This window comes from Pogoniulus pusillus, chromosome 26, assembly GCF_015220805.1.
Source record: "Pogoniulus pusillus isolate bPogPus1 chromosome 26, bPogPus1.pri, whole genome shotgun sequence".
NCBI lineage: Eukaryota > Metazoa > Chordata > Aves > Piciformes > Lybiidae > Pogoniulus > Pogoniulus pusillus.
Window position 1 is genome coordinate 375,525 of NC_087289.1, and position 25,221 is coordinate 400,745.

General features: G+C 58.6%; 2 protein-coding genes across 9 annotated transcripts in view; one reads left to right on the forward strand and one right to left on the reverse strand.

Annotated features, from left to right (window-relative positions):
* The window catches only part of CEP63 (centrosomal protein 63), a 39,562-nt gene extending 17,422 nt beyond the window's left edge, over positions 1 to 22,140 (forward strand). The window contains exons 1-15 of one of the 8 annotated variants that reach the window (XM_064165613.1): positions 4,236 to 4,323; positions 6,246 to 6,314; positions 6,791 to 6,971; positions 7,579 to 7,674; positions 9,487 to 9,612; positions 10,907 to 11,020; positions 13,603 to 13,836; positions 14,084 to 14,229; positions 14,949 to 15,077; positions 16,257 to 16,371; positions 18,038 to 18,235; positions 19,131 to 19,217; positions 20,079 to 20,284; positions 20,741 to 21,047; positions 21,707 to 22,140. In XM_064165613.1, the coding sequence (XP_064021683.1) occupies positions 6,271 to 6,314; positions 6,791 to 6,971; positions 7,579 to 7,674; positions 9,487 to 9,612; positions 10,907 to 11,020; positions 13,603 to 13,836; positions 14,084 to 14,229; positions 14,949 to 15,077; positions 16,257 to 16,371; positions 18,038 to 18,235; positions 19,131 to 19,217; positions 20,079 to 20,284; positions 20,741 to 21,047; positions 21,707 to 21,865 (2,142 nt within the window). In that variant the 5' untranslated portion in view covers positions 4,236 to 4,323; positions 6,246 to 6,270 and the 3' untranslated portion in view covers positions 21,866 to 22,140. Of the gene's footprint in view, positions 1 to 4,235; positions 4,324 to 4,642; positions 4,858 to 6,162; positions 6,315 to 6,790; positions 6,972 to 7,578; positions 7,675 to 9,486; positions 9,613 to 10,906; positions 11,021 to 13,602; positions 13,837 to 14,083; positions 14,230 to 14,948; positions 15,078 to 16,256; positions 16,372 to 18,037; positions 18,236 to 19,130; positions 19,218 to 20,078; positions 20,285 to 20,740; positions 21,048 to 21,706 lie in introns of those variants that run through there. The other 7 variants (XM_064165611.1, XM_064165615.1, XM_064165616.1 and 4 more) reach the window with 7 other exon arrangements.
* Positions 1,403 to 3,596, reverse strand: ANAPC13 (anaphase promoting complex subunit 13). Its single transcript, XM_064165623.1, has 2 exons — positions 3,498 to 3,596; positions 1,403 to 1,791 (listed from the first exon to the last, which is right to left on the reverse strand). Exons 1-2 carry the CDS (start codon positions 3,594 to 3,596, stop codon positions 1,666 to 1,668), a joined length of 225 nt encoding a protein of 74 aa, XP_064021693.1. The 3' UTR covers positions 1,403 to 1,665.
* Positions 22,141 to 25,221: the final 3,081 nt, after the last annotated feature.

The following is a 25,221-nucleotide window of genomic DNA, read 5'->3' on the forward strand; positions in this document are numbered from 1 at the left end:
GCAGTGTGCCCTCGTGGCCAGGAGGGACCAGGACATCCTGGAGTGCAGCAAGAGAAGTGTGGCCAGCAGGGCTGGGGAGGGTCTCCTGCCCCTCTGCTCTGCCATGCTGAGGCCACAGCTGCAGTGCTGTGCCCAGTGCTGGGCTCCACAGTTCCAGAGCCAGGGACCTGCTGGAGAGAGTCCAGGGGAGGCTGTGAGAGTGATGCAGGGACTGGAGCAGCTCTGCTGAGGAAAGGCTGAGAGCCCTGGGGCTTTGTAGTCTGGAGAAGAGAAGGCTGAGAGGGGACCTGATCAATGTATAAATATCTGAGGGGTGGGTGTCAGGAGAAGGTGCCAGGCTCTGATCATTGGTGCCCAGGGATGGGACACAACAGATACAAGCTGGAATCCAGGAGGTTCCACCTCAACATAAGGACAAATTTCTGTGGTGTGAGGGTGCTGGAGCCTGGAGCAGGCTGCCCAGGGAGGTTGTGGAGTCTCCTCCTCTGGAGTCTTTTCCAGCCCACCTGGCTGTGTTCTGGGTGCCCCTGCTCTGGCAGGGGTTGGACTGGGTGATCTCCTGAGGTCCTTTCCTACCATTGTGTGATTCAGTGATTCCCTGTGACTCTCACTCCCTCCTCTGGAGAACAAGTCCTAGTAAATCAGGCTGCTTACAGCCCGTGCATGGCAAACACAGCCAGGCTGGCAGCCCTGCAGCTGTCCTCTGCCATCCAGGCCTGAGTTGTTCACATGGCCACCTGTGGTTGCAGGGAACTTGCAGCTCTTGAGTCTTCCTGACCAGTGTCAGGTGCCTGCCCCACGCCACCTTCCCCAGCCACACACTAGTTAAAGATGGTAACAACTGACTAAGGGCTGCTTGGTTTTCCACACTGAGCTCTAGCCACAGAGCTCAGAGGAGGCCACGATGGTGATCACAGGGCTGGAGCAGCTCTGCTCTCAGGACAGGCTGAAGGAGCTGGGGTGTTCAGCCTGGAGAAGACTCTGGGGGGAACCTTAGAGCATGCTTCCAGTACCTGAAAGGAGCTACAGGACAGCTATGGAAGGACTCTTGACAAGGGCTGGAAGTGACAGGACAAGGGACAATGGTTTGAAATTGCAGCAGAGCAGATTGATACTGGATGTGAGGAACAAGTTCTGCACCAGGAGGCTGCTGGAAGCCTGCCACAGGCTGCCCAGGGAGGTGGCTGAGGCTCCATGCCTGGAGCTCTCCAGGGTGAGGCTGGAGAAGGCTGTGAGCAAGCTGCCCTGCTGGAGGATGTCCCTGCTGAGTGCAGGGCTTGGGCTGGGAGACCTTTGGAGGTCCCTTCCAACCCTGCCCATCCTGAGTCCATGCGTGCACAGGACACAGGCCTTCAGAGTCAGAAAGGATCCAGCTGGAGCTCTGAAATCAGTAACAACCTGAGACAGTAACAAGACTTCATTTATCAGGTGTAGAAAACACTGCAGGTCAGACTGGCACCAGCTGCAGATCAGCAGCTGAAGAGCTGAGGTGAGTGGCTGTGAGGGGACATTCTGACCACCAGCTGCTGTGGCTGTCTCATGCCCAACTGTGCCTGGTCACTGTGGGCAGCACCACTGCAGAGCAGCAGAGCCTGCCTCAGCAATGCCATTTCCTCCCGAGGAGCCTGTGCCCACGGTGCTCAGCTGGGCAGGGCTGAAGCCTCTCTAGTTGCCCGTGGGTGGAACGTTTTCATGGAGATACTGCAGAGCCAGGTCTGTCCACTTCATTTCTTGCTCCTTCACAGACTCAGTTGTGCCACCGTTGTCTTGCTCTGGCTCAGGGAGCTCGTTCTGAGGACAAAACAGGTGCATGAATTCCACACACCCTGGCAGGAGCAGCTGAGACCTCACAGGGATAAACACAGACACCCACCCAAGAGCCCAGAGGGTGCCTCTGAGCAGTACCACTTAACACTGCTGAGCCCAGGGAGGAACAGGAGTCTTACATTACTGTGGGGCTCAGCAGCAAAGGGAAATTGTTTCCCAGACCCCTGGGGCCTCTCTGTCCCCTCAGGCTGCACAGGCAGCGAGAGAGAACATTCAGCACATGCAAAGAACTGCCAGCATGATGCCATGATTGCACTGCTGGCTTGCACTGTGCTGCTTCTGCTGCTGCCAAGAGCACAGAGACTGCACTTAGCAGAGCTGTTACTAAGACAGCTGCTTCTGTAACCTTATTTTCTTGTGGCAGGTGACAAATCCTTCATCTTTCTCCACGCTGACCTCAGCCACGCCCATGCTCTAGCAGCAGCAGAAGGCACAAACCCCTGCCAGGTGCAGTATGGAGGTGCTCATGATACAGTGAGGAGGAGGTATGGTGTAACTGAGAGTTCACTTGCCTTCTGCTGTCCATGCTTTAACTGAGAGTTCACTTGCCTTCTGCTGTCCGTGCTTTAACTGAGAGTTCACTTGCCTTCTGCTGTCTGTGCTTTAACTGAGAGTTCACTTGCCTTCTGCTGTCCATGCTTTAACTGAGAGTTCACTTGCCTTCTGCTGTCCATGCTTTAACTGAGAGTTCACTTGCCTTCTGCTGTCCGTGCTTTAACTGAGAGTTCACTTGCCTTCTGCTGTCTGTGCTTTAACTGAGAGTTCACTTGCCTTCTGCTGTCCATGCTTTAACTGAGAGTTCACTTGCCTTCTGCTGTCCGTGCTTTAACTGAGAGTTCACTTGCCTTCTGCTGTCCGTGCTTTAACTGAGAGTTCACTTGCCTTCTGCTGTCCATGCTTTAACTGAGAGTTCACTTGCCTTCTGCTGTCCTCAGCACAAAGGTGGACACAGAGCTGTTGGAGTGAGGCCAGAGGAGGCCACAGAGATGCTGCCAGGGCTGCAGCAGCTCTGCTGTGAGCACAGGCTGAGGGAGCTGGGAAGGTGCAGGCTGGAGAAGGCTCCAGGGGCACCTCAGAGCTGCTGCCAGTACCTGAAGGGATCCTGCAGGAAGGCTGCAGAGGGACTTGTGCTGAGGGGGTCTGAGCCAGGCCAAGGGCAATGGCTTGGAGTTGAGGCAGAGCAGAGTGAGAGTGGTGAGGAAGAAGTTCTTCAGTGTGAGGGTGGTGAGACTCTGGAATGGGTTATCCAGAGGCTTGTGGCTGCCTCCTGCCTGGGGGTGTTCAAGGCCAGGTTGGATGAGGCCTTGACCAGCCAAGTCCAGCTAAGAGGTGTCCCTGCCCATGGCAGAGGGTTGCTGTAGACGATCTTTTAAAGTCCCTTCCAACCTGAGCCTTTCTGTGATTGATTCTACCTCTCCCTGCTGCCAAACCCAGAAGTGTGCAATGGGAAGGGCACTCAGTTCCGAGATTTGTCAGAAGAGAAACATCCACATCGGCGCCTGCCCAGGGGCTTGACTGGCAGGCAGGACGAGGGAAGAGGCAACTCCACACCAGGAGCCTTTTGGACAAACTGCCTGCCCCACAAACAGTCCTCTCTGTGCTGCTCTTGGGAAGCAGCTCTGCTGCAGCCAGCAGCCTGCCCCGGGCTGTCCAAGCAGCGCTGTACCTACCAGGGGGATGGCCACGTCCTCGTAGGGCAGTTTGTCTTCTCTCCAGGCGTCGTCGATCAGGTCGAGGATCCTGCCGTCCCGCTGCACCTCGCTGTCCATCCCTGCAGCAGGGCACGGCCGCCGCACCTGCCGCACACAGCAGAGGCCAGCTCCAGGCAAGCGGCTGCAGCTGGGACTGCAACCTGAACTTCTCTGGAGAACTTTTGCTTTCCTAATCCCCTGCAGCTGCGCAGAGCACTGCGGACGGAACTGCACCCTGCTCTGCAGCACAGATGGACTGACAGCAGTGGCCTGTAATTAGCTACAGAGACTCGCAGGTGTTACAGCTGCCGACCTTTATAAGTCTCCTTTGAGTCAGCTTGAGTACCTGCAGCTGCCCTGTCCCCTCCAACCCTGCACGGAGCTCTTGCTTACCCTTGGCTGCCTGCTTGGTGCCAAACTCGCCCGCACCTCTGCCAGTCTGGGAAGGAGCCAGCACAGAGCATTTAATGGCACATCAAATGAAACTGGAGCCGAACAAGCCCTTGTGTCCCACTCGTTCCAGGGGGTTCTGGTGAACTCGTGGGTGCTGTTCAGCCTGGAGCAGAGCAGCCCGAGGGGTCTTGGCGCTGCTAACAGCTAAAGGGCGGCGGTCAGGGGGATGGGTCTGGGCCACTAAAGGTAGCGCGCAGAGAGGACAAGAGGCGCCGGGCACGAACTGCGTACCGCAGGCTCCTGGAGCAGGCTCCTGGCGCAGGCTCCTGGCGCAGGCTCCAGCGCGGCTGTGGAGCCTCTTTCTCCGGAGACTTCCAAGCCCTGCTGAACGCGTTCCGGGCAGCTGATGCAGGTGAGCCTGCGCGGGCAGGGGGCTTGGGACGGATCATCTCCAACCGCCCTCCTGCCAGTGCCCGCTCAGCGCCTGCCCCGCAGGCCAGCAGCCGGCGCGGAGCCTACCGGCGGCGCTTCCAACCCCAGCCCGGCTCGGGCAGCGCGGGGCCCTCCGGCCCGGCAGCTAGCGCGGAACGAGCCTGGCCGCGGGGCCCGGCGCTGCAGAGGCCCTTGCGCCCCCCGCCCCGCCCCGCGCCCCCGCGGCCATACCCGGGCCCGGTCCGGCGGCAGCCTCGGCGCGGAGCAGTGCGCAGCCGCCAGACCGCGCAGGCGCAGTGCCCGCGCAAGGCTGCGACTTCCGCTGCGCCGCCGTTAGGCAGCGGGCACGGGGCTGGGCAGGAGCGGCTCGGCTCGGCTCGGCTCGGCTCACCGCTGTCTCCCGCCGGGATGGAGCCGGCCGCGGCGCTTGCCCTTGCGGGGCTGTGAGCGCAGCCGGTGCGCGGTGAGGGCGGAGGGCCCCGCTGGGCAGCAGTCGAAGCGCAGCAGGCTGAGGGTGAGCACTGCCGAGGGGACGCCAGCCCGGGCCGCTTCTGGCCCCAGGGAAGCAGCAGCCGGGTCGGGGTGGGTCTCAGCAGACCCTGCCTGGCCTCCCAGCCGCAGGTGGCATCTCCGGTAGAGTCAGGTTCAGTGCCTGCTTGCCCGTACTGCTGGGGGGTTCTGCTGGCGGTGGTGCTTCGCTGGTGTAAGCTTCCAGCAGCGCTGGGCAAGCTTCGGCACAGGCTGCCCAGGGAGGTGGTGGAGTCCCCACCCCTGGAGCTGTCCAAGAAACCTGTGGCCCTGGCACCTGGGGCCATGGTTTAGTGCCCATGTGGGGCTGGGCTGGATGGGCTTAGAGAGCTGCTCCGACCCAAACGGGTCTGTGAACAGTGCGTCCTGGGGGGTTTCTGAAAGGCAGGCTGGCCCCAGCCTTCCGCGGGGCAGTGCCCAGGCGTCCTGCGGCGAGCCAGGCTCGCTGCGCTTGGCTCTGCTGCTGTCCGCCTGGCGCTGGGGCGCGGGGCTCGGGAGCGGTGTGCCCCTGTGGCCAAGGAGGCCAAGGGCATCCCGGGCTGCACTGGAAGGGCTGTGCTCAGCAGGGCAGAGAGCTTCTCCTGCCCCTCTGCTCTGCCCTGCTGAGGCCACAGCTGCAATCTTGTGCCCAGTTCTGGGCCCTCAGCTGAGGAAGGAGCTCAGGGAAGTGCTGCAGAGAGCCCAGCCCAGAGCCCCCAGGCTGCTGCAGGCAGTGGCAGCTCTGCTGGGAGGCCAGGCTGAGGGAGCTGGGGCTGCTTGGAGCAGAGGAGCCTGAGGGCTGCCCTCAGTGCTGCTGCTGAAGATGTGCAGGGCTGGAGCCAGGCTCTGCTCAGGGGTGGCCAAGGACAGGCCACGGGGCACCAGGTGCCAGGTGCCAGCTGCAGCAGAGGAGGTGGCAGGGGAACAGAAGGGAAAACTGTGAGTGTGAGGGTGCTGGAGCCTGGAGCAGGCTGCCCAGAGAGGCTGCGGGGACATCCTTGCTCTTGGGCCATCCCAAACCCACCTGGATGCGTTCTGGGTGCCCCTGCTCTGGCAGGGCTTTGGGCTGGGCTCTTTTGAGGCTTCTTCCAATTCCTGCCATTCTGTGGTTCAGTGAACAGTGACCTAAGGGCTGTCACTTTTAAGTAAGACAATGCACTGCTGCTGCCAGCTTCTGCAACTGGCCATAGCTTGTGGCATGAGGGTGGAGAAGTCTGTGCCCTTTGATTGTTGGGTCTTTGGCTTCTGAGCTGATGAAGGTGGCTGTCGTCTTGCTCACCTGTAACCCTGCACCGATTGTATCTTGTCTTAGCCTCTTGGCTCTGTGGAGTTTGCTTTGTTCTGCAGCCTTCTTTACATCACATGGCTGAGCACTGCTGTTCCCTGCTTCCCTAGCTGCTGGCACCCCCAGGACCTGCTGATGGAGGCTTTACTGGAAGGAATGCAAAGAAACGGGCAGGGCAGGTATGTATGTGACAGGGCACAGCAGGCATCTAAAGTCATGCAGGGATAAACCTTCCAGCTCGCTCAGAGTGAGATCCTCTGGTGCCAGACAGCTTCCCTGGCTTTGGGACTTGCTTGCCTGAAGCTTGGAGAGGGCAGATTGAGAGTGGAGATGAGGAAGAAATTGTTGAGAGTGAGGGGGGGGAGACACTGGCACAGGTTGCCCAGATCACATTGGGTGATTCTGTGCTCCCCAACCTCCCTGGAGGTGTTCAGGACCAGGTTGGATGAGGCTCTGAGAGATCTAGTGGGAGGTATCTCTGCCCATGGCCAGAGGGCTGGGACTGGGTGATTTAGGTCTTGCCCAGCACACTCTATGATTGGTGCAGAGCTGGTCCCTGGGTGCAGGTCAGTTCTGCTCTGCTGGCTTCATGGGGCACTGAGGCTGTTGGGTGGTGTCTGCTCTGCTTTGTAACTGGAAGCTCCTCCCCTGGCAGTGGTGGGTTCCTGACTTCGTGCGAGGCCGAGCTGCAGGAGCTGATGAAGCAGATCGACCTCATGGTGGCTCACAAGAAAGCTGAATGGGAAGGCCAGACCCAGGCTTTGGAAGCTTGCCTGAGTGCCCGGGAGCAGGAGCTGGCCTCTGCCAAGGCTGCTCTGCAGGAAGCACGGAAGGAGGTACCTCAGGCCCCTGTGTGCCCTGGGTGCTGCCAGCCTGCGCCCTTGCACCTCTCAGTACAGCACAGGGGCTGAGCATGCCCTTCAGTTCATCCTGGGCTCATGCTCTGGGGGTCTTGCAGGAGGTTGGGTGTTTGCCATGTTCAAATGCTGAGCTAGAAGGCGGCCTCAGTGTCCTCAGGGAGCTGTGCTGAGCCGAGCAGGAGCTGCTCTCCTGCTTGTAAATCAGATAGAGAATTTTCAGAGGAGCCTTTGATGCCTCTCTGCTGTGGGGAGACCTCAGCTGGAGCACTGCATCCAGCTCTGGAGCCCTCCACACAGGAAGGCCATGGACCTGGTGGAACAGGCTCAGAGGAGGCCACAGAAATGATGCAAGGGCTGAAGCAGCTCTGCTATGAGGCCAGGCTGAGGGAGCAGGGGGTGGAGGAGCAGAGGAGGAGGCTCAGGGCAGAGCTCAGCTGCATTTCAGTATCTGCAGGGGAGCTGCAGGCAGGCTGGGGAAGGGCTGCTGAGCAAGCCCTGTGGGGCCAGGATGAGGGGCAGTGGTTTGGAGCTGGAGCATCAGGAGGAAGTTCTGGTGTTCATTTGCTGTTTCACTCTCCTGCAGGCTGGCACCCTGCGCCACCAGCTACAAGAGATGGAAAGAGGCAAACAGGAGGTGGCCAGAGAGTATCAACAGCAGCTGAAGAAATTCCAGGAGGAGGTTAGTGGCAAAAAGAGCAAATTGGATTTTAGTTCCCAGCTAATGGGTGCAATACTTTGTGTGATGAGTTTTGGGCCCCTTGCTCCAAGGGCTTTGAGATGCTGGAACAGGTGCAGAGAAGGGCAACCAAGCTCTGGAGGAGCAGCTGAGGGAGCTGGGGGTATGCAGTGTGGGAGCAGTGGAGGCTGAGGGCAGAGCTCATTGCTCTATGCAGCTCCCTGAGAGGAGGCTGCAGCCAGCTGGGGTTGAGCTCTGCTCCCAAGGAACAAATGATAAGATGAGAGGAAATGACCTCAGGTTGGCCAGGAGATTTGTCTGTCTCGTTTTGGTTCTGATACAACAGTGGGCATAGGAGAGAGATTCTGAGTTGGCATTGCCCCGGCTGTGAAAGCCAGAGTGTGGCTGAGCAGAACCTGACAGCTCAAGTCCTGTTGGTGCTCTGTGTGATGGCAACTCTCAGTCGTCCTTCTCTCACTAAGTGCAACAGTTCCAGTTCCTGCCTGAGCTTGACAGGTGTTCTTTATTCCCATAAGGAATGATTCCCTGCCCTCTATGAGGCCTGATGTGCCCCTCTGTGTGAGATCACAGCACGGTAGGGATTGGAAGGGACCTCTGGAGGTTGACATCTTGTCAGAGCTCTGCTGAGACCTCACCTCCAATACTGCCTCCAGATCTGGTGCCACACAGAGCCACAGAATGTTAGGGGTTGGAGGGACCTGCAGAGATCATCCAGTCCAACCCCCTGCCAGAGCAGGACACCCAGAACACAGCCATCTGGGTTTGGAAAGTCTCCAGAGGAGACTCCACAACCTCTGAGCTCTGCCACCCTCACACCAAAGAAGCTCTCCAGCTGTTGAGGTGGCACCTCCTGGGTCCCAGCTTGTACCTCTGGGTCCTTGTCCTATCCCTGGGCACCATCAAACAGCCTGGCTGCATCCTTCTGACACCACCCCTCAGGTACTTACAGACACTGCTCAGCTCCCTCTCAGCCTTCTCCTCTCCAGGCTAAGCACCCCCAGGGCTCTCTGCCTCTCTCCATAGAGGAGCTGCTCCAGACCCTTAAACCATCCTCAGAGCCTCCACTGGACTCTCCCCAGCAGCTCCCTGCCTCTCTGGCACTGGGCAGCCCAGAACTGGACACAGTATTCCAGCTGTGGTCTTACTGGGGCTGAGCAGAGTGCAGGAGACCCTCCCGGACCTGCTGGCCACATTCTTCTCGGTGCCCTGCAGGATGCCCTTGGCCTTGCTGGCCACCAGGCCTCGTTGCTGTCCCATGGAGGGGCTCCAGGCTCCTGCTCTGCTGCTCTCCAGCAGTCTCCTGTCCCCTGCAGTGGTGCCTGCTGCCACTCCTGCCCGGGGCAGGGCTCTCCACTTCTCCTTGTTGGACCTCATTAGCCTCATCCTTGCCCAGTCTGCATCCTGTCCAGGTCACGTTGGATGGCAGCACAGCCTGAGGGGTGTCAGGCCCTGCTGATGGGGCAGTGGTGGCAGCTGCCCTGCTTCTGGAGCATCAACAGCCACATCTCAGCCTGCCTCTGGCAATGCCTCAGTCCTGTTCCTAGTAGTGGTAGGACAGAGGTGTCAGTGGAGCTGCTGGTGTCACAGCTGCAGTGGCATCTTGCTGCTCTCCCAAGTTGGCATGTTCTGCAGCCCTGTTGGCACACAGCAGGCTCCTTGGCCAAACAGGAGGCTTCACTGCCAGCTCTGTGTCCTCGGGGAGGGCAATTGTCTGTGTGAAGCCATTTTTTGTGTGCCAATTTAAGTCTTGCCCCAGGGCCTTGAACAAAGTCTCTCTCACTGTATCCCTTGCAGTTGTCCAGGCTGAGGAGGAGCTATGAGAAGCTGCAGAGGAAGCACCTGAGAGAAGCAAGAGGAGAAGGCAACATGAGACAAGGGGAGGAGCAGTCCGAAATGAGCCGACTGACCAGGAAGCTGGAGGTAGGCAGTGAAGGGCCAAGTGCCAAGCAGGGCTGCTGGGTACTGAGGGACTTCCAGGGCTGCAGTGGCTGAACAGGCAGCTAGGGAGTGAGCTGTGGGTCCTGCTTACAAGGAGCTCTCATCCCCTCCAGATGGAGCTCTGCTCAAATGCTTCCTGTGTTGGAGTCTCTAGAGACAGGCCAAGGGGGGATGGTTTGGAGCTGAGGCACAGCAGGGTGAGACTGGAGCCGAGGAAGAAGTTCTGTGGTATGAGTGGCACAGGCTGCCCAGGGAGGCTGTGGCTGCTTCCTGCCTGGGGGCGTGCAAAGCCAGGTTGAGAGGTGTCCCTGCCCATGGCAGGGACGTTGGAGTAGGTGATCTCTAAGGTCCCTTCCAGCCTGAGCCGTTCCAGGATTCTGCTCAACCTTGTCTCATCTTTTAGTCTTTCTGCTGTGTGGAGCTCAACTGCCCTCAATTTTTTCTTACTGCACCCTGAAAAGTGGATAACAAACATCTACCTGATGTGTCTGCAGCAGAGATTGGCACTGAAATTCTGCTGAGGGCACAGCTGCAGTGCTGTGCCCAGTGCTGGGCTCCCTAGTTCCAGAGACACATCTGCTGCAGAGAGTCCAGGGGAGGGTTTGAGGATGGCTGGGGACTGGACCAGCCCTGAGGGGCCCTGAGCAGTGTCTGTGAATACCTGAGGGGTGACTGCCAGGAGGAAGGTGCCAGGCTCTGTTTGGTGCTGCCCAGAGATAGGGCAAGAGGCAATGGGTATAGCTGGGGCCCAGGAGGTGCCACCTCAGCATGAGGAGAAACTTTAGTGTGAGGGTGCTGGAGCCTGGAGCAGGTTGCCCAGAGAGGCTATGGAGTCTCCTCCGGAGACTTTCCAAACCCACCTGGCTGTGTTCTGTGTGCCCTGCCCTGGGTGCCCCTGCTCTGGCAGGGGGTTGGACTGGATAATCTCTGGAGGTCCTTTCCAACCCCTGCCATGCTGTGACGCTGTAGTTTGTTCCTGTGGTGGCAGCTGGAGGCAGTGTGAGCTGCCAGAGCTCTGGCAGCAGGTCCCTGCAGCATCCCTGGCTCTGGCAGCTCTCAGCATCAGCAAGCAGCAGTCACTGACACTGAGTTTACCTGGGAGGGAGCAGCTGCATCAGGCACAGTGTGGGGGCTCTGCACTGCTGAGCTGCTGCAGCGAATGCTGGCTGGGGCTTTCCCTGCCGTGGAGAAGGGTGCACCAGCAGCTGGTGAGGAGACAAAGCCACCGTGGCTGTGGGCTGCAGCCAGAGTGCTCCCAGCCCCCCTGTCCCCGCAGGAGTTCCGCCAGAGGTCGCTGGACTGGGAGAAGCAGCGCCTGCTCTACCAGCAGCAGGTGGCATCCCTGGAGGCGCAGAGGAAGGCTTTGGCTGAGCAGTCTGAGCTCGTTCAGGTACAGTTAATGTGTGCTGGAAGTTTGTGCTCTGTTCGTGGCAGCGGCACAGAGGCTAAGGAAAGCTCTGGGGATTGCCACTCGAATGCCTCCTCCCGTCCTGCTGTAATAGGGGTCACTTGTGGGAGTGCTGCGTGGGGAGGAGATCTGGAGTCTGTCAAGAGGGCTTAGACAAAGCTTGTGCAGCTCTCCCTGACATCCCTCCAGTTAGCAGAGGAGACAGTAGGAGGAAGCTTTCCCTGGGAGGCACAGCCCAGAGCATGTCACACCGAGAGAGCTGTTAGCTGCTGCTGCAGAGCTGTGGGCCTGGCAGGCCCAGCTCAGGATGGGGTGGAGAGGAGCCCTCCTCTTCCAGGGTGCCTCCACAGAGTGCTGCAGTGAGAGCACTGCCAGCTCCTCTCCTTCTGCTTTTGTTGTTTGGAGTCTCCTGGGGGCAGGCAGTAGTGGGGTTGCTGCTCCTGAGGAGCTGGTGGCTCAGTGAGGTGTGGGACTGCAGCAGGGCAAGAGGAGGTGACTGGAGCACAGTCACACTGGCATGGGCACAGCAGGCACTCAGGAACAGCTCTTGCTGGGGGCTTTGCACTTAATGGGCTCCTGAGTCCCTCTTGAGCAGCAGCTCCTGCAGGGAGGACGTTTGTGATGACAGGATTGAAGGTGGCTCTGACAGGGGCCTTGTGAGAGGCTGGCACTGGTACAGCTCCAAAAGCACAGAAGCAGTGAGCAGAAGGTCTGGCTGCTGTCCTGGTGTCACTGACAGCTCAATTGTCTGACAGCAGATGTGCCCTTGGAGTGCAGGCTGCTGGGCAGGGGCACAGAGGAGCTCTCCTGGCTGTGAAGCAGGAACTGGGGAGACTCTTCTGTGGATGAGTTAGGTGCATGGGTCCCGGGAGCAGGCTGCCTGAACCCTCATTTTCTCGAGCCAGCCCAGCAGGAAAGTGCTGACTCTTTGTTGCTTGGATGTCTCTCTGTGTTCTGTGCACTTGGTTGTTCTTCTGGCCCAAGGTCATGCTGGGATCTGTGCCTGTGGAGTACTTCCCTCTTCTCTTTCAGCTGGTTTCCCCTCAGAGCTTGCAGGGCAGCTCAGGGCAGCTTGGCATTCTCACCCAGCAAGGAGCACCCTCTTGCAGCCTTTACTCTTGGAGTTGTGTGCTGCTCTGGCATGTGCAGGGGCTGCAAATGAGAGAGAGCTGAAATGTTCCCTGCTCAGGCAGTGCAGCCCTCTGGGCTCTTGGGTGCAGAGAGGCTGTGCTGTGACCTCTGCTCCTGGCCACGAGTGTTTGCTGTCCTGACTTGCACGCAGTGAAAAGGCATAAGGAGTGGACAGGAATCAAAACGATTCCAGAGCCTTCCATGGCTCCTGTGCTTTTCTCAGCTGCGTGCCAGGCTGGCAGCTGGCAGGAATTGGTGCCCTTACAGTAAGAGCCTACTCCAGCATTTTGTTCCAGCCTTTACAAATTGCAGGGAGCTGCAGGAGGAATGGACTGTGTGAAGAGAATGTTGTGAGGAGCTGGCCTGGGCTCCTCAGCTGGCCCTGCCAGGGGAGGACTGTGCCTGCAGCTAGCAGGCAGCTGCTGCCCATCAGGCAGCTCTGCCCCAGCACGTTGCTTTGCCTGCCATGAAAACCAGGGAAGCTTTCAGGGGAGCCTGCTGGCAAGCTGGCAGTGCCAGCTGCTGGTTTCCTGCAGCACAGTACCACTGCCTGCTGCACCCAGCCTGGGTTTGGAGCTCTTTGGTGGTTTGTTCTGCTGAGCACCAAGAGCTACTTTCTGTCCCAGTGTGGGGTCAGTGACTGGGTCTGGTCAGACTGCACCTGCAGTGCTGTGCCCACTGCTGGGCTCCCCACTTCAAGAGGGACAGGGAGCTGCTGGAGAGAGTCCCCACACTGGGGACTGGAGCAGCTCTGCTGTGAGGAAAGGCTGAGAGCCCTGGGGCTGCTTAGCCTGGAGGGGAGAAGGCTGAGAGGGGACCTGAGGAGTGCATGTAAATACCTGAAGGGTGGCTGTCAGGAGGGAGGTGCCAGGCTCTGTTTGGTGGTGACCTGTGATAGGACAAGAGGCAATGGGTGTAAGCTGGGACCCAGGAGGTGCCACCTCAACAGCAGGAGAAACTTCCTTGGTGTGAGGGTGGCAGAACCTTGGAGCAGGCTGCCTGGAGAGGCTGTGGAGTCTCCTCTGGAGACTTTCCAAACCCAGCTGGCTGTGTTCTGTGTGCCCTGCCCTGGCAGGGGTTTGGGCTGGGTGATCTCCTGAGGTCGCTTCCAGCCCCTGCCGTGCTGTGACTCTGATTCACAAACTTGCTTGCTGCTGTTTCTCCTTACGTGGACTTAGAGCAGAAAGAGGAGGCAGCTTTGTTCTTAGGCCACACTTGGGCCTTCAGTGATCTGAGCTCCTCTTTTCCCACTTCTCTTTGGGCTGCTTTTGAGAGCCCTCTCGGGTTGTGTGCCCATCCCATGCCCCTGGCACAGCTGTCTCTGTGGCTGTCTGAGGGGCAGCATGGCCTGCTGGCAGCCCCTGTGTGTGGCACGGGGGTTGTGTGGGTGCTGTCCTGGTCCCCAGAGCCTCACTGCCCACACCTGCCCCCAGAGCCAGCTGGCCAGCCGGAAGCAGGCGCTGGAGGTGCTGGAGCTGGCCAGCAGCTCCGAAATCCAGCACTTGACCAGCAAGCTGGAGAGGGCCAACGATGCCATCTGTGCCAACGAGCTGGAGGTGGAGAGGCTGAACATGAGAGTGGATGACCTGACGGAAGACAATCAGAGCATTCGGGAAGATCAGCAAAGAGCTCAAGAGGAGCTGAGGCAATCCAAGAAAATGTTAGAGGTCAGTGGAGGAGCTGTGAGGAGATTGGGTACGAAGCAGTGCTTGGGAGGAGGGGGAGGAGGACGGAGGCTCTTCAGCCTCCAGCTCTCCTCTCACCCCAGAGCTTTCAAAAGCTGCTGACTGGCCTCAGCTGGGGTTGCAGCTGTGTGGTGCTCTGCAGTGTTTGCAAGGGTCTGATCAACCTCCCCTCACATCCTGGCAAACTGGGCTGGCACACCTGGCAGCAGTCAGCTCTCCTCCCCTGCAGGTGCTGGAGGATGAGAAGATGGAACTCAAAGCCACCCTGCAGTCTCAAGAAGATTTTATTGACAGCTCCAAGCTGCACCAGGAGCAGCTGCAGAAGGAGCTGGCCAGGGTGAACGAAGCTCTCCAAACAAAAGAGCTGCTCATCAGGTAGCATCCCTGGCACCTCTGCCCCTACTTCTCCCACTGAGCATGCCCAGAGGCATGTTTGGGCAGCTGGGTGTGTGCTGGCTGCTGTGTGGCATGGGCCAGTGGTGTCTCACAAGGGCTGTGCCTCCTCCCAGCCATTCCCGGTTGCACTGTGTCTGGCAGCAGCTGAGCAGTGTGGGAGGGATAAGCTTTCTGCTGGGCTGCCCTCCTGGGGCCTTTGGGGCTGGTGACCCCTCAGCACTTTCAGTCAAGTGCAGGAGGCCTGTCAGGGTTGGGAACCTGCCTGGTAGTGCAGGGGGCAGTTCTCTCAGGTCTAGTGATGCCAGGCTGGGGGCTTGGTAAGGGACAAGGTCACCTTGGCCTTCCCCTCCTGCGCTGGCTGCGTGCTTGGGCTGCAGGGTTGCGCTGCCCACGTCTAGAGGTTCTGCCGTGTGCCACGCTGCTGCCTGTGAGCTGATGTTTGCTGGGGGCAGGGAGACTGAGACTGCCTGCCTTGGGGCAGCCAGCATGGGAGCAGGGGGTAGGGGTGGTCTTCAGCCAGGCAGAAGTGGAGCAGGGGCTGTCGGGCAGCCGGTAGCTTTGCCTGCAGTGGCACAGGTGCCAGCTGCTGCGGCGCTCTGTGTGCCAGTGAGTTCCAAGGGAGTGCTGGTTGCTTTCCTTGGTTCAGCAAACTCGGCACAAAGGTTGTGTGCTGAGGCTCGAATCCTGTTTCTGCCTAGGGCCCTGGAGGAGCGCTTGCAGGAGCAGCAGTTGTCTTCTCCAGGGCTGCAGTCTGTGCTGGAGCAGCTGGCTGCTGCCCAGAGGAAGGAGCAGCACTTGCAGTCAGAGCTGGTGCAGCTGGAGAACAGGTATCACAGTATCATCAGGGTTGGAAGAGACCTCACAGATCATCAAGTCCAACCCTTTACCACAGGGCTCAAGGCCAGACCATGGCACCAAGTGCCACGTCCAGTCCTGCCTTGAACAGCTCCAGGGACGGCGACTCCACCACCTCCCCGGGCAGCCCATTCCAGTGTCCAATGACTCTCTCAGGGAAGAACTTTCTCCTCACCTCCAGCCTAAATCTCCCCTGGCACAGCCTGAGGCTGTGTCCTCTCGTTCTGGTGCTGGCCACCTGAGAGAAGAGAGCAACCTCCCCCTGGCCACAACCACCCCTCAGGTAGCTGTAGACAGCAATAAGGTCACCCCTGAGCCTCCTCTTCTCCAGGCTAACCAATCCCAGCTCCCTCAGCCTCTCCTCGTAGGGCTGTGCTCAAGGCCTCTCCCCAGCCTCGTTGCCCTTCTCTGGACACGCTCAAGCATCTCAATGTCCCTCCTAAACTGGGGGGCCCAGAACTGAACACAGTACTCAAGGTGTGGTGGAACCAGTGCAGAGTACAGGGGCAGAATGACCTCCCTGCTCCTGCTGGCCACACCATTCCTGATGCAGGCCAGGATGCCACCAGCTCTCTTGGCCACCTGGGCACACTGCTGGCAGCTGCCTGCTTCTCTGGGACGTGCAGTGCAGCTGGGTGCAGCTCATCTGCTGCCTTCATCCCAGCTTCTGCCTCGTGTTGTTCTGAACAAAGGGCTGCAGGAAGCAGTGTCTCAGTTTGCAGCTTTGCAGTGAGGCTGCTGCTGGCTGCTTCTTGCTGTGTGCTTTGGGGTCTACAGGGCCTTGGCTTGCTTAGACTCACAACCTTCCTTCCTGATGGGTTCAGGAGTCTTTGTTGATCATTTGGTAAGAACCAGACCTAAGCCTTCCAGCAAAATAAGAGCTAGAAAGAAGTCTTCCTCCCTGAATTTGTGGTTTCCAGCCTAATGCTTTTCATCTTAGTGTGGGAAAGAAACAGCCACCCAGCAGCTGTCACCTGCTGGAGCAGCTTCCTCATCTATTCGGGAGTGATTTTGGGAAGCAAAACCTAAGGGCTGGTGAGGAACTTCTAGTCCTGTTTCTACTCAGACAGAGGAGGCTGCTTGGAAGATCAAAGTGTCTCTGGCCAGGTCCTTCTTCTCGGGATGTTCTAATCTGCAGTTTTGGCCCCCAGCCTGGTGTCCTCTAATGCAAGGTGTGCAGAGCTGCGTGCAGAGCTGGATGGGAGCACCCGAGAGCTGCAGTCCCTGCAAGAGCAGCGTGCCAAGGCCAGGGCAGAGGCTGAAAAGGTAACCTTGCTTTGCTCCTGCAGCGGGGGCAGTGCTCCCCTGGGTCACCTGCGCAGGCAGCAGAGTTGCAGCTGACACCAAGGCCAGGAGGCCTGTGGAGGCAGTGGCTTGCTGAAGAACAAGGACAGGCCTGGCCAAGGAGGAGAGGTTTGCAGGTTTCTGTCCACCACACAGCCCTGCTCTGCAGAGTGGGGAGAGCCAAGTTAGTGCTGGAGGGGCAAGGGTACAGAGGGCTGCAATCCTGAGTGTGAGCCTAATGCAGCCTCCCGGCAGGACAGAAAAGAGGGAGGGGCTGAGGTCTGCTGCAGCAGGTCTGTCACACCTGGGGCAGGGCTTGGAACACCTCACCCCTGTGCGAGGGAGGGAGGCTGTGGCAGGCTGGACGCATGCCCGTGCAGTCAGGGGCTGGGAGAAGTGCCCCGAGGAGCACAGCCTGCTGCTGTGTGCAGCCAGGGGAGGCCAGGCCTGCCGAAGGCTGGGCTTTGAGTAATGCTCTGCATCAGCTGCTCTGAAAGCTTTCACTGCAGCCTGCTCAGAGCAGAGGCCTGGACTGGAGTGGCAAACCTCACTGGGCTGCAGATCTTTCTTCCTTTATTCTGAAGGCACAGGGCTGCAGAACCTGCCAGGGATGCCTGGGTGGTCACACATTTAAACAGCCATAGAGTAAATGAGGCTGCTGGGCAGGAAAGGGAGATTGATTATGGTTGCTTCTGGTTTATGTAGTCAGAAGGCACTGGTGACGTGGGGATGGATCGCCACATGTGCAGCGTTTACATGGCTAGCAGAGATCATCTGCTTCGTTTGCTCAAGTGCTTACAAGCCAGGAAAACCCTTCCTGGCCAATGGGCTGGGGCAGGGGGCAGAAAGGCTGCCATGGTGGTGTTGTGCTGTGTCACTGGGGATGTTGCTGCTGTGCTTGCAGAGTGTGGCAGGCAGCTCTGGCAGCGCAGCTCTGGCAGCTCACAGGCACAGCCGAGCCGAGGTGTGTGAAGGGATGGCCAAAAGGAGGGAGGCTTGTGGGCTGCTTCAGTCCAGGGAGCTTAGCAGGCTGAGAAGAGAGCGACGAGATTGGAGATGCTGAAAATAAAGTCATGCCTGTCATGTGGGCAGTGAGTGGCACTGGCTCTTGTGCTGTGCACGTGGAGCTGTGGAACAAAGAGGAGTTACGAGAACCCAGGGTGGTATTTTCACCCTCTGCACAGGCAGCTGCTGGAGCTCTGCCATGGGCAGCTTGAGTTGCTACAAGCCAGTGCCAGTTCCAAAGTCTCACGACAAGTGGACAGAGGGAAAACCTGGCTGGAGCTATGCAGAGCTGTCCCCTCTGCTTCAGGAGGGCACAGGGGCAGACCGCGGGGCTCTGTTCCGAGTGTCACTGAGCTGCCTGGTGCTGGGCAGCCTTTGGCTACCTGCTGTTGGTCACAGCCGAGCTCAGGAGGCTGATCTCAGCAGGTAGGGGCTGCACCCCGCAGCATGTCACTTCTGTCCTGGCCCAGGTGGCAGCTTATGGTGTGGGAAAGGCTTGGGCTGAAGTGGGTCTCAGTCGGGAAGAACCAGCGTGCCAGGGGGGTTGTTCTCCAGCTCTCGCCTTGTCCTGTGGGGTTCTGTGGCTGCTCTGCTGTGACATCTTTCCAGAGCCGGTGGGTCAGGGGTGCCTGTCTTCCTGCAGCTGAAGGAGCAGCTCTCTCGAGCTGAACAGATCCACAAGAGTGAGCTCGAGGGGATGAGGAGGGAGGTCTGCAGGCTGACCCAGGAGCTGCACCAGCGAGACGTTGCCATCGCCTCTGCCAGCGGCTCCACCTCGGACCTGGAGCAGCAGCTGAGAGTGGAGATCGAGCGAGCAGAGAGGAAAGCGGTGGAGCACAGGGTGAGAGAGGCAGAGAGCTCTGCTGCTCCTCTTGAGGGCCACTCAGAGCTTGGAATGCCATCCTGGGTTTGAGCTGTTGCAGTAGTTTCCTTCTCTCTTCAGCCTTTGCCCAAAGACTTTGAGACCCTTTCAGTGAAATCCTCTAATTGAATCTGAGTCTGTCCTGCTTAGAGCCTCAGAATTGTGTGGGCTGGGAAAGGCCTCTGAGACCCTTTAGTCCAGCCAGCAACCCAGCACCACCACGGCTGCAGGGGCCATGGTCCCAGGTTTCTTGGACACTTCGAGGCATGGGGACTCCAGCACCTCGCTGGGCAGCCTGTGCCAATCCCTGACCATTCTTGCAGCTATGAAATTTGTCCTCATCTCCAACCTGACCTCCTCCCCTGGCACAGTTTTAGGCCATTTCCTCTCCTACTATCACCTGAGACTGGGGACCAGAGCCCAACCCCCACCTGGCTGCAGCCTCCCCTCAGGGAGCTGCAGAGAGCAATGAGGTCTCCCTCAGCCTGCTCTGCTCCACACTGCACACCCCCAGCTCCCTCAGCTGCTGCTCCCCAGTCCTCTTCTCCAGACTTTCCCAGCTTGGTTGCCCTTAACACCAGCTTTGTCCTTCACCAGTTTTGTTGCTTCTTCTTTTCAAAGCAGCAACTGGCAGAGCTCACAGAGCTCTCTGACATCAGCCATGCTGACCAGGGCTGGCTGGTGGCACTTTGAGGACTGCAGTCCCTGTCACTGGGCATGATTGGCTGTGTCGCCTTCTCTGCACAGTCCCTCTAGAACTTGTGGCCCAAAAGTTTGCTCTTGTGTTTGCCCTAAGGGTGAGAAGTGCCTGGCCAGGGCAGTGGGCATGTGTGGTGCTGTCCTCTGAGCTGGTTGGCTGCTTCTGTCCCCTCAGGTGCTCCTGGTGCAGCTGGAGACCTTGCGGCTGGAGAACCTTCACCTGGCTGAGATGCTGGACAGCGCCGAGGGCAGGAGGCTGCAGGTGTGCAGTGGGCACCAGAGGTGCCAGAGGGCTTCTCTTCTGTGTCCCCCACCTGGCAACAGCAATGGTCTTTGCCCAGGCCTCTCAAAACGATTGGTAGACTTCAGGGAAGTTAAAACTCAGCCCAAGGGCTGAGTGTTGAGGACATGAGGTGCAGCAGGATTAGGCACCCTGTGCCTGCAGAGTGGTGAGGGTGGCTGCACAGACACTGTGGGCAGCTTGGTCTGACCCAGAGTTCAGTCTGTTACAGTTTTGCTTTGTGCCAGTTTGCCTCAAACCTCTGACTCTGAATCAAAGAATGGTTTAGGTTGGAAGGGACCTTAGAGAGATCAAGTCCAGCCCCCTGGCATGGGCAGGGACACCTCCAACCAGCCCAGGGTGCTCAAGGTCTCGCCCAGACCGGCCCTCAACACTGCCAGGGAAGGGGAAATGAATAATAGCAAATCGTAGTGATAGGATAAGAGAGGTTGGATTGAAGCTTGAGGAGGGGAGATTGAGAGTGGAGATGAGAAAGAAATTGAGTGAGGGTGGTGAGGCACAGGTTGCCTGGGGAGGCTGTGGCTTCCCCCTCCCTGGAGGTGTTGAAGGCCAGGCTGGATGAGGCCTGGAGCAGGCTGTTTGCCTCTTGTCCAAAGCACCCAGTGGGGAGAGCCTTCCCTTGCTGGGCAGCTCAGCAGAGCTGCTCTGGATGCAGACTCTGCAGGGCCTGTGCAGTTGGTTTGCTCTGGGGCAGCCTTGGCAAGGTTGGAAGTGAAGTTGGAGGCTGTGCCTGCAGGCATGGCTTGATGGCCTCTGCTCTGGGCTTGGCTTCAGGCTCTTGCAGGTCACAAGGTCCAACTTGAGCCCTCCTGTGTCTCGCAGGGGAAAGGTGGCACCTCCAGAGCACGTGGTGAAGACTCTGCTGCTGAGCTGGATAAATTGAGGGCTGAGAACCAGCAACTGCAGAAGGATCTGGCAGAGGCCAGAGCAAAACTGGAGCTCGCTCAGCAGCCCTGCCAGGATGAAGCCCAGGGCGCTGCTCAGCAGATGCGAGATGAGGAGCCTGAGGCCAGGGCTGGGCAGTGCAGGTGGGTGCTGCAGGCCCCCAGTATTGCAGCTGTGGTCTCAGCAGGACAGAGCAGAGGGGCAGGAGTGCTGACCACACTTGTCTTGCCCTTGGCCAGAAGGGCTCATTGCTGCCCCATGGGGAACTTGCTGCCCAACAGCACTCCAAGGTCCATGGAACTGCTTTCCAGCAGGATGCCCCCTGGGCTCTGCTGGTGCCTGGTGGTGTTCCTGTCTTGTCCTTGCATTCAGAAGCGAGATGAGCTGTCTGGTGAAGGGGCAGCTGTGGCCCAGCCTGCAGTACTGCAGCAGGCAGCGTGTGGCTCTTGGTGTCTCCTAGAGACTGGATGTGTGTCTGGAGGTGCTGTGGGAACGAGGAGCTTGGCGTGGCAGGGCTGTTAGTGACCTCTGTGAGAGTTTGCCAGAGTGGAGCTGCTGAGGCAAACCATCCAACACTTGTGCTCAAACCTGCTCTCCAGGGCAGCTCAGGACCCACAGCACAAACGTGACCAACAGGCAGAGGCAACGCACCGCAAGCCTGAGGAGAATGATCAGCACCTGCAAGGGGGGGCCCAGAAACGGGAGGCTGCTGAAATGGGAAGTGTGCCCCCCGAGGTGGGTGAGCTCCCCACCCTCAGCAGCAGGAAGAGCCACATGGAGCCTTTTGCTGTGGGCACCTCGCTGCAAACAAATTCTTTGTGCCCTGTGCTGCGTGGAAACAGAGATTGTGCAGATGAAGCACTTGGGCAGTCCAGCTCACAGCAGCAGAGAGCATCGGTGCCCTCGGTAAGCAGTTGTGGAGAAGCTGAGGCTGTAGCCGGGTGCCCATCTGGCAGATGGGGCCAGACTGCTCCGTGTGTGGCTCTGTCAGCAAGCAGCAGATACTGCATGGAGAGGAGAAACCACTGCTGGGTGCTTGGACAGCAGGATGGTGCTGGGTGGGTGGGCACTGCCAAGCTCATTGCAGCAGCTCCTGGTTCTCTGTCCTGGTGCTGTGCTTCACTTTGTCACCTCAGGAGCCTGCCTCAGCTTTTGGCTTGGCTCTGCAGCAGAGGCTCTGAGGGGGTGTCAGGTGCCTCTGCCAGCTGGGGCTGCACCACCTGTCTGCACTGCAGTGACCACTGCTTGGGGCTGCAGTGGGCAGCTCCCTGAACGGAAGGCCTCTTGTGCTGGCAGCTAGGAAAGCCTGAACTTGCTGCCTTGCTGTGCAAGGTGAGGTTCTCGTTTCTGCCAACTGCAGACTACTTCTGTAGCAGAGAGGGGGCAGGGCTGCAGCTCTTCAGGCCTGGGTCTTGCTCCTGGGACCTGAGAGTTTGGTCTGCCCAGTCAGATGGAAATGACACAAGAGCCCTCCGGAGGCACGTTCAGGAGCCTGTGCTGTGGGCAGCGGTGCTCCTGCCTGGCACCTGCACCGAAGCCTCTCTCGCCTCTTTGTTTACTTCTAGAGCCCCCTGCCCAGAGCTTCAGTTGGGGCAATAGCTGCAAGATACCTGCAAGAGGAGGAGCTGAGGTCCCAGAGCATCACCGAGTGCCTGAATCATCACATCGAGGAGCTGAAGCAAGCCAGTGAGGAGATAGTGAGGCAGTTCTGGCAGCAGCGGTGAGGCTGCAGGCTGAGCCTGCTGCTGCCCGGCTCTGGCTGGCACAGTGCCACTGGAGCCGCAGCAGGATGGCAGTGCTGCGGGTGTCCTGCTGGCAGGAGAGCAAACTCCTCTCTGCTGTCTTGCCTCTGCTGGAGGCTGTTACACCACAGACACTTGAGCAGCTTGCTGTAGGTCAGCAGGTTGCTTCCGAGGTCTGTTTGTGCCCTTTTAATGCAGAGGAGGTTTGTGGTGTGTTTTATAGACATGAAGCCCTGAAATAAACCAGAATGGGAAAACTTCTCCTCTCCTCTGCATACAGATGGACAGAGGGGAGTTCTTCTGGCTTCTCTTGCTAGCACCTTTGCCCTCCCTTCCCACCCACAGCAGCTGTATTCTTCCAGAAACAGAACTCTTCTTTCAGAGATTGGTAGATGGGGTAGAGTTGGAAGGGACCTCAAGATGATTCAGTCTCTCCCCCTGCCATGGGCAGGGACACCTCCCATCAGACCAGCATTGACCAGCTCCAGGGGGAGGGCACATCCACAGCCTCCTTGGGTGACCTGTGCCTGTGTATCCTCACCCTCACTGCCAGGAATTTCTTCCTCATCTCCACTCTCAGTCTCCTCTCTCCCAGCTCAAATCCATTGTCCCTCGTTCTGCACTCCCAGCCCTTGTCCAGAAGTCCCTCCCCAGCTCTCCTGGAGCCCTTCAGCCCCTGGAAGGCTGTTCTGAGGTCTCCCTGCAGCCTTCTCTTCTCCAGGCTGCACAGCCACCACTGTCCTCATGGGGGAGGTGCAGATGGTCAGCAGTGGCCTCGCCCTGTGCAGAACTGTCCCTGGTAGGCAGGTTTGGAGCAGCCACCTCCCCACATCTCTTGGACCACGAGGCAGATGGACAAAGGCTCAGTCCTTGTGTCCTTCAGTGGTGCCACCAGTGCCGGCTGCAAATGATGCCTTGTGAACCAGGTTGTGTTTCCTGAAGGTTTGCTCACTAAGTTACTGAGTGCTGTGTCCTGCATTGAGTGTTTGCAGAGCTTCTGGAGACAATCCTGACTCGGGGGTGTTTGCTTCTTTAGAGGAGGCCACCAAGATGCTCAGAGGCTGGAGGACCTTCCCTGTGGGGACAGGCTGGGGGCATTGTAGCTCAGGCTGGAGAAGAGAATGCTCCAGGCAGACCTCAGAGCTGTGTTCCAGTATCTGCAGGGGGACTGCTCAGCAGGGGCTGTTGTGTCAGGACAAGGGCAGTGGTTTGGAACTACAGCAGGGCAGAGTTAGGTTGGACCTCGGGAAGAAGCTCTGCACAGTGAGGGTGGTGAGACTGGCACAGGCTGCCCAGGGCTGTGCTTGAGGCCCCATCCCTGCAAACACTCAAGGTCAGGCTGGATGTGTCCCTGGGCAGCCTGCCCTGGCTGGAGCTGTCCGTGTGACTGCAGGGAGTTGGGCAGGATGCCCTTGGAGGGTCCCTTCCAACCCAGTGTGCTCTGAATCCCTTTCCTTTAGAGAGCTTTGGCGGTTTGTGTTGGCAGAGCAGAGCTGAGGGCCCCATTTGTGTAACCAGCAGCTCTAATCCTGCAGTCTTTATCAAGGCAGGCTGTGGAAATGTGATCTGAGAAGTGAAATGTGCAGCAGGGCAAGTGCTGAAGGTGTCCTTTGGTGGTGTGGGTGCTCTGTCCTGCCCACCTCTCTTTCCAGGTACACAGTGCCACAGGCTCTCGGCTGCCTGCTGCTGCTGGAGCTGCTGTGCACAGACAGTAGGAGAGGAGGGTGGAGGCTGAGCAAGGCAATGTGATGAGTTCAGCAGTTTGCTGCTGTCACTGCCTTGTTTTTGTCAGGAGCAGCATGGCAGTGCTGGTGCCATGGGTGAAGAGACCTTCCAGCACCTGAAGGGGTCCTGCAGGAGGGCTGCAGAGGGACTTGTGCTGAGGGGGTCTGAGCCAGGCCAAGGGGGAATGGTTTGAGCTGAGGCAGAGCAGAGTGAGACTGCAGCTGAGGAAGAAGGTCTTCAGCATGAGGGTGATGAGGCTCTGGGATAGGCTGCCCAGGGAGGCTGTGGCTGCCTCCTGCCTGGGGGTGTTCAACCCGGCTGATGGCAGTGATGTCCCCATCACCACTGATGCTGTGCCAGAAGTCCCAGCCTGGACTTGGCCACAGATAGGGGCCTGGTTCAGGAGCTCAATTCGGGAACTGGATTCTGAACACAGGAATCAGGACCAAATGCAGGAATTGGGCAGAGTCCTTCTTGGGCACTGGCCAGGGAAGAAGAGCCTTGACCCTGGTGCTTCATCAGCTTTACACCAGATGTGACAGCCATGGGATGCAGTTAAGTTGGAGTCACCTGTCCTGTGTGCTCCTCCCTGCAGTGCAGCACACAAGGTGTAGCAGTGTCCTTGCTCTGCACCCCAACCCTTGGTACTCACTTGACACAGGGAGCAGTGCCTGTTGGCAGCAGCCCCTGGCAGTGCAAACCTGTCCTGAGCTGCAGGAAATGCCAGCACTGAGCAGAGCCTGAGCTGGAAAGTCAAACCCTTGATCAGAGCCAGCTCTGTTCGACCCAGAGCAGGAGCTGGCCACAGAGCCTGAACTTGCCTTCACGAGGAGCAAGATGCTGCAGAGCTGATCTGAGGGCAAGAGCCCTGGTGGAGAGGTGGCAGAACCTCTGCAGTCCTAAGGCTGCCTGAAGGGGTAGAGCTGCTGCACTCAGAGGGTGGCACAGGGCTGCTCTGAAGCCGCAGCCTTGCCTGAGCTGCAGGTTGGGCTCTAGCAGGGAGGGACACACAAAGGGACTCGTTGGTGCTGCAGGGAGCTGCCACAGCCACTGCAGGCTTCTGAGAGGCTTTCGTCTGGGGCATTCTGCTCTGCCTTTGCTCTGTCAAAGTTCTCTTGCAATGGTGGCCTGGCCCTGCCCCGGTTTTGATTAATGAAGCTGGGGAGGTGTTTGTTGTCTCTTTGCACTGTGCCTTCCACAGCACTGAAGAACTTCTCACACATCTGTAGGGCTGAGCCAGATGTTTGCTTTCTGTTTGAAGCAAAACTGTGGGCACTTATTTGGAGTGTTTCTCTTGGTATCAGCTCAGCACCCTGAAAGTGGGAATCTGCTGCAGGCTCTGCCTGCCTGCAGTGTGCTGCAGCTCTTCTCCAGTAGGGTTGGCAGGGCCTTGGGCCACTCTCTGCTTAGAGGGAGCAAGAGAGTCCCAGAGTGGCTCAAGCTGGAAGTGACCTCAGGTCATCTGCTCCAGCCTCCCCACCGTGGGCAGGGACATGTCTCCAGTAGACTCATCTTGCCTGGCCTCCTTGCATCTGCATCTTTGAAATGTGATTTCCATTGCAGAGGGCTTGGGAGCCCTGTGTGCATTTCCCTTATCCCAGCCTGGCACAGGT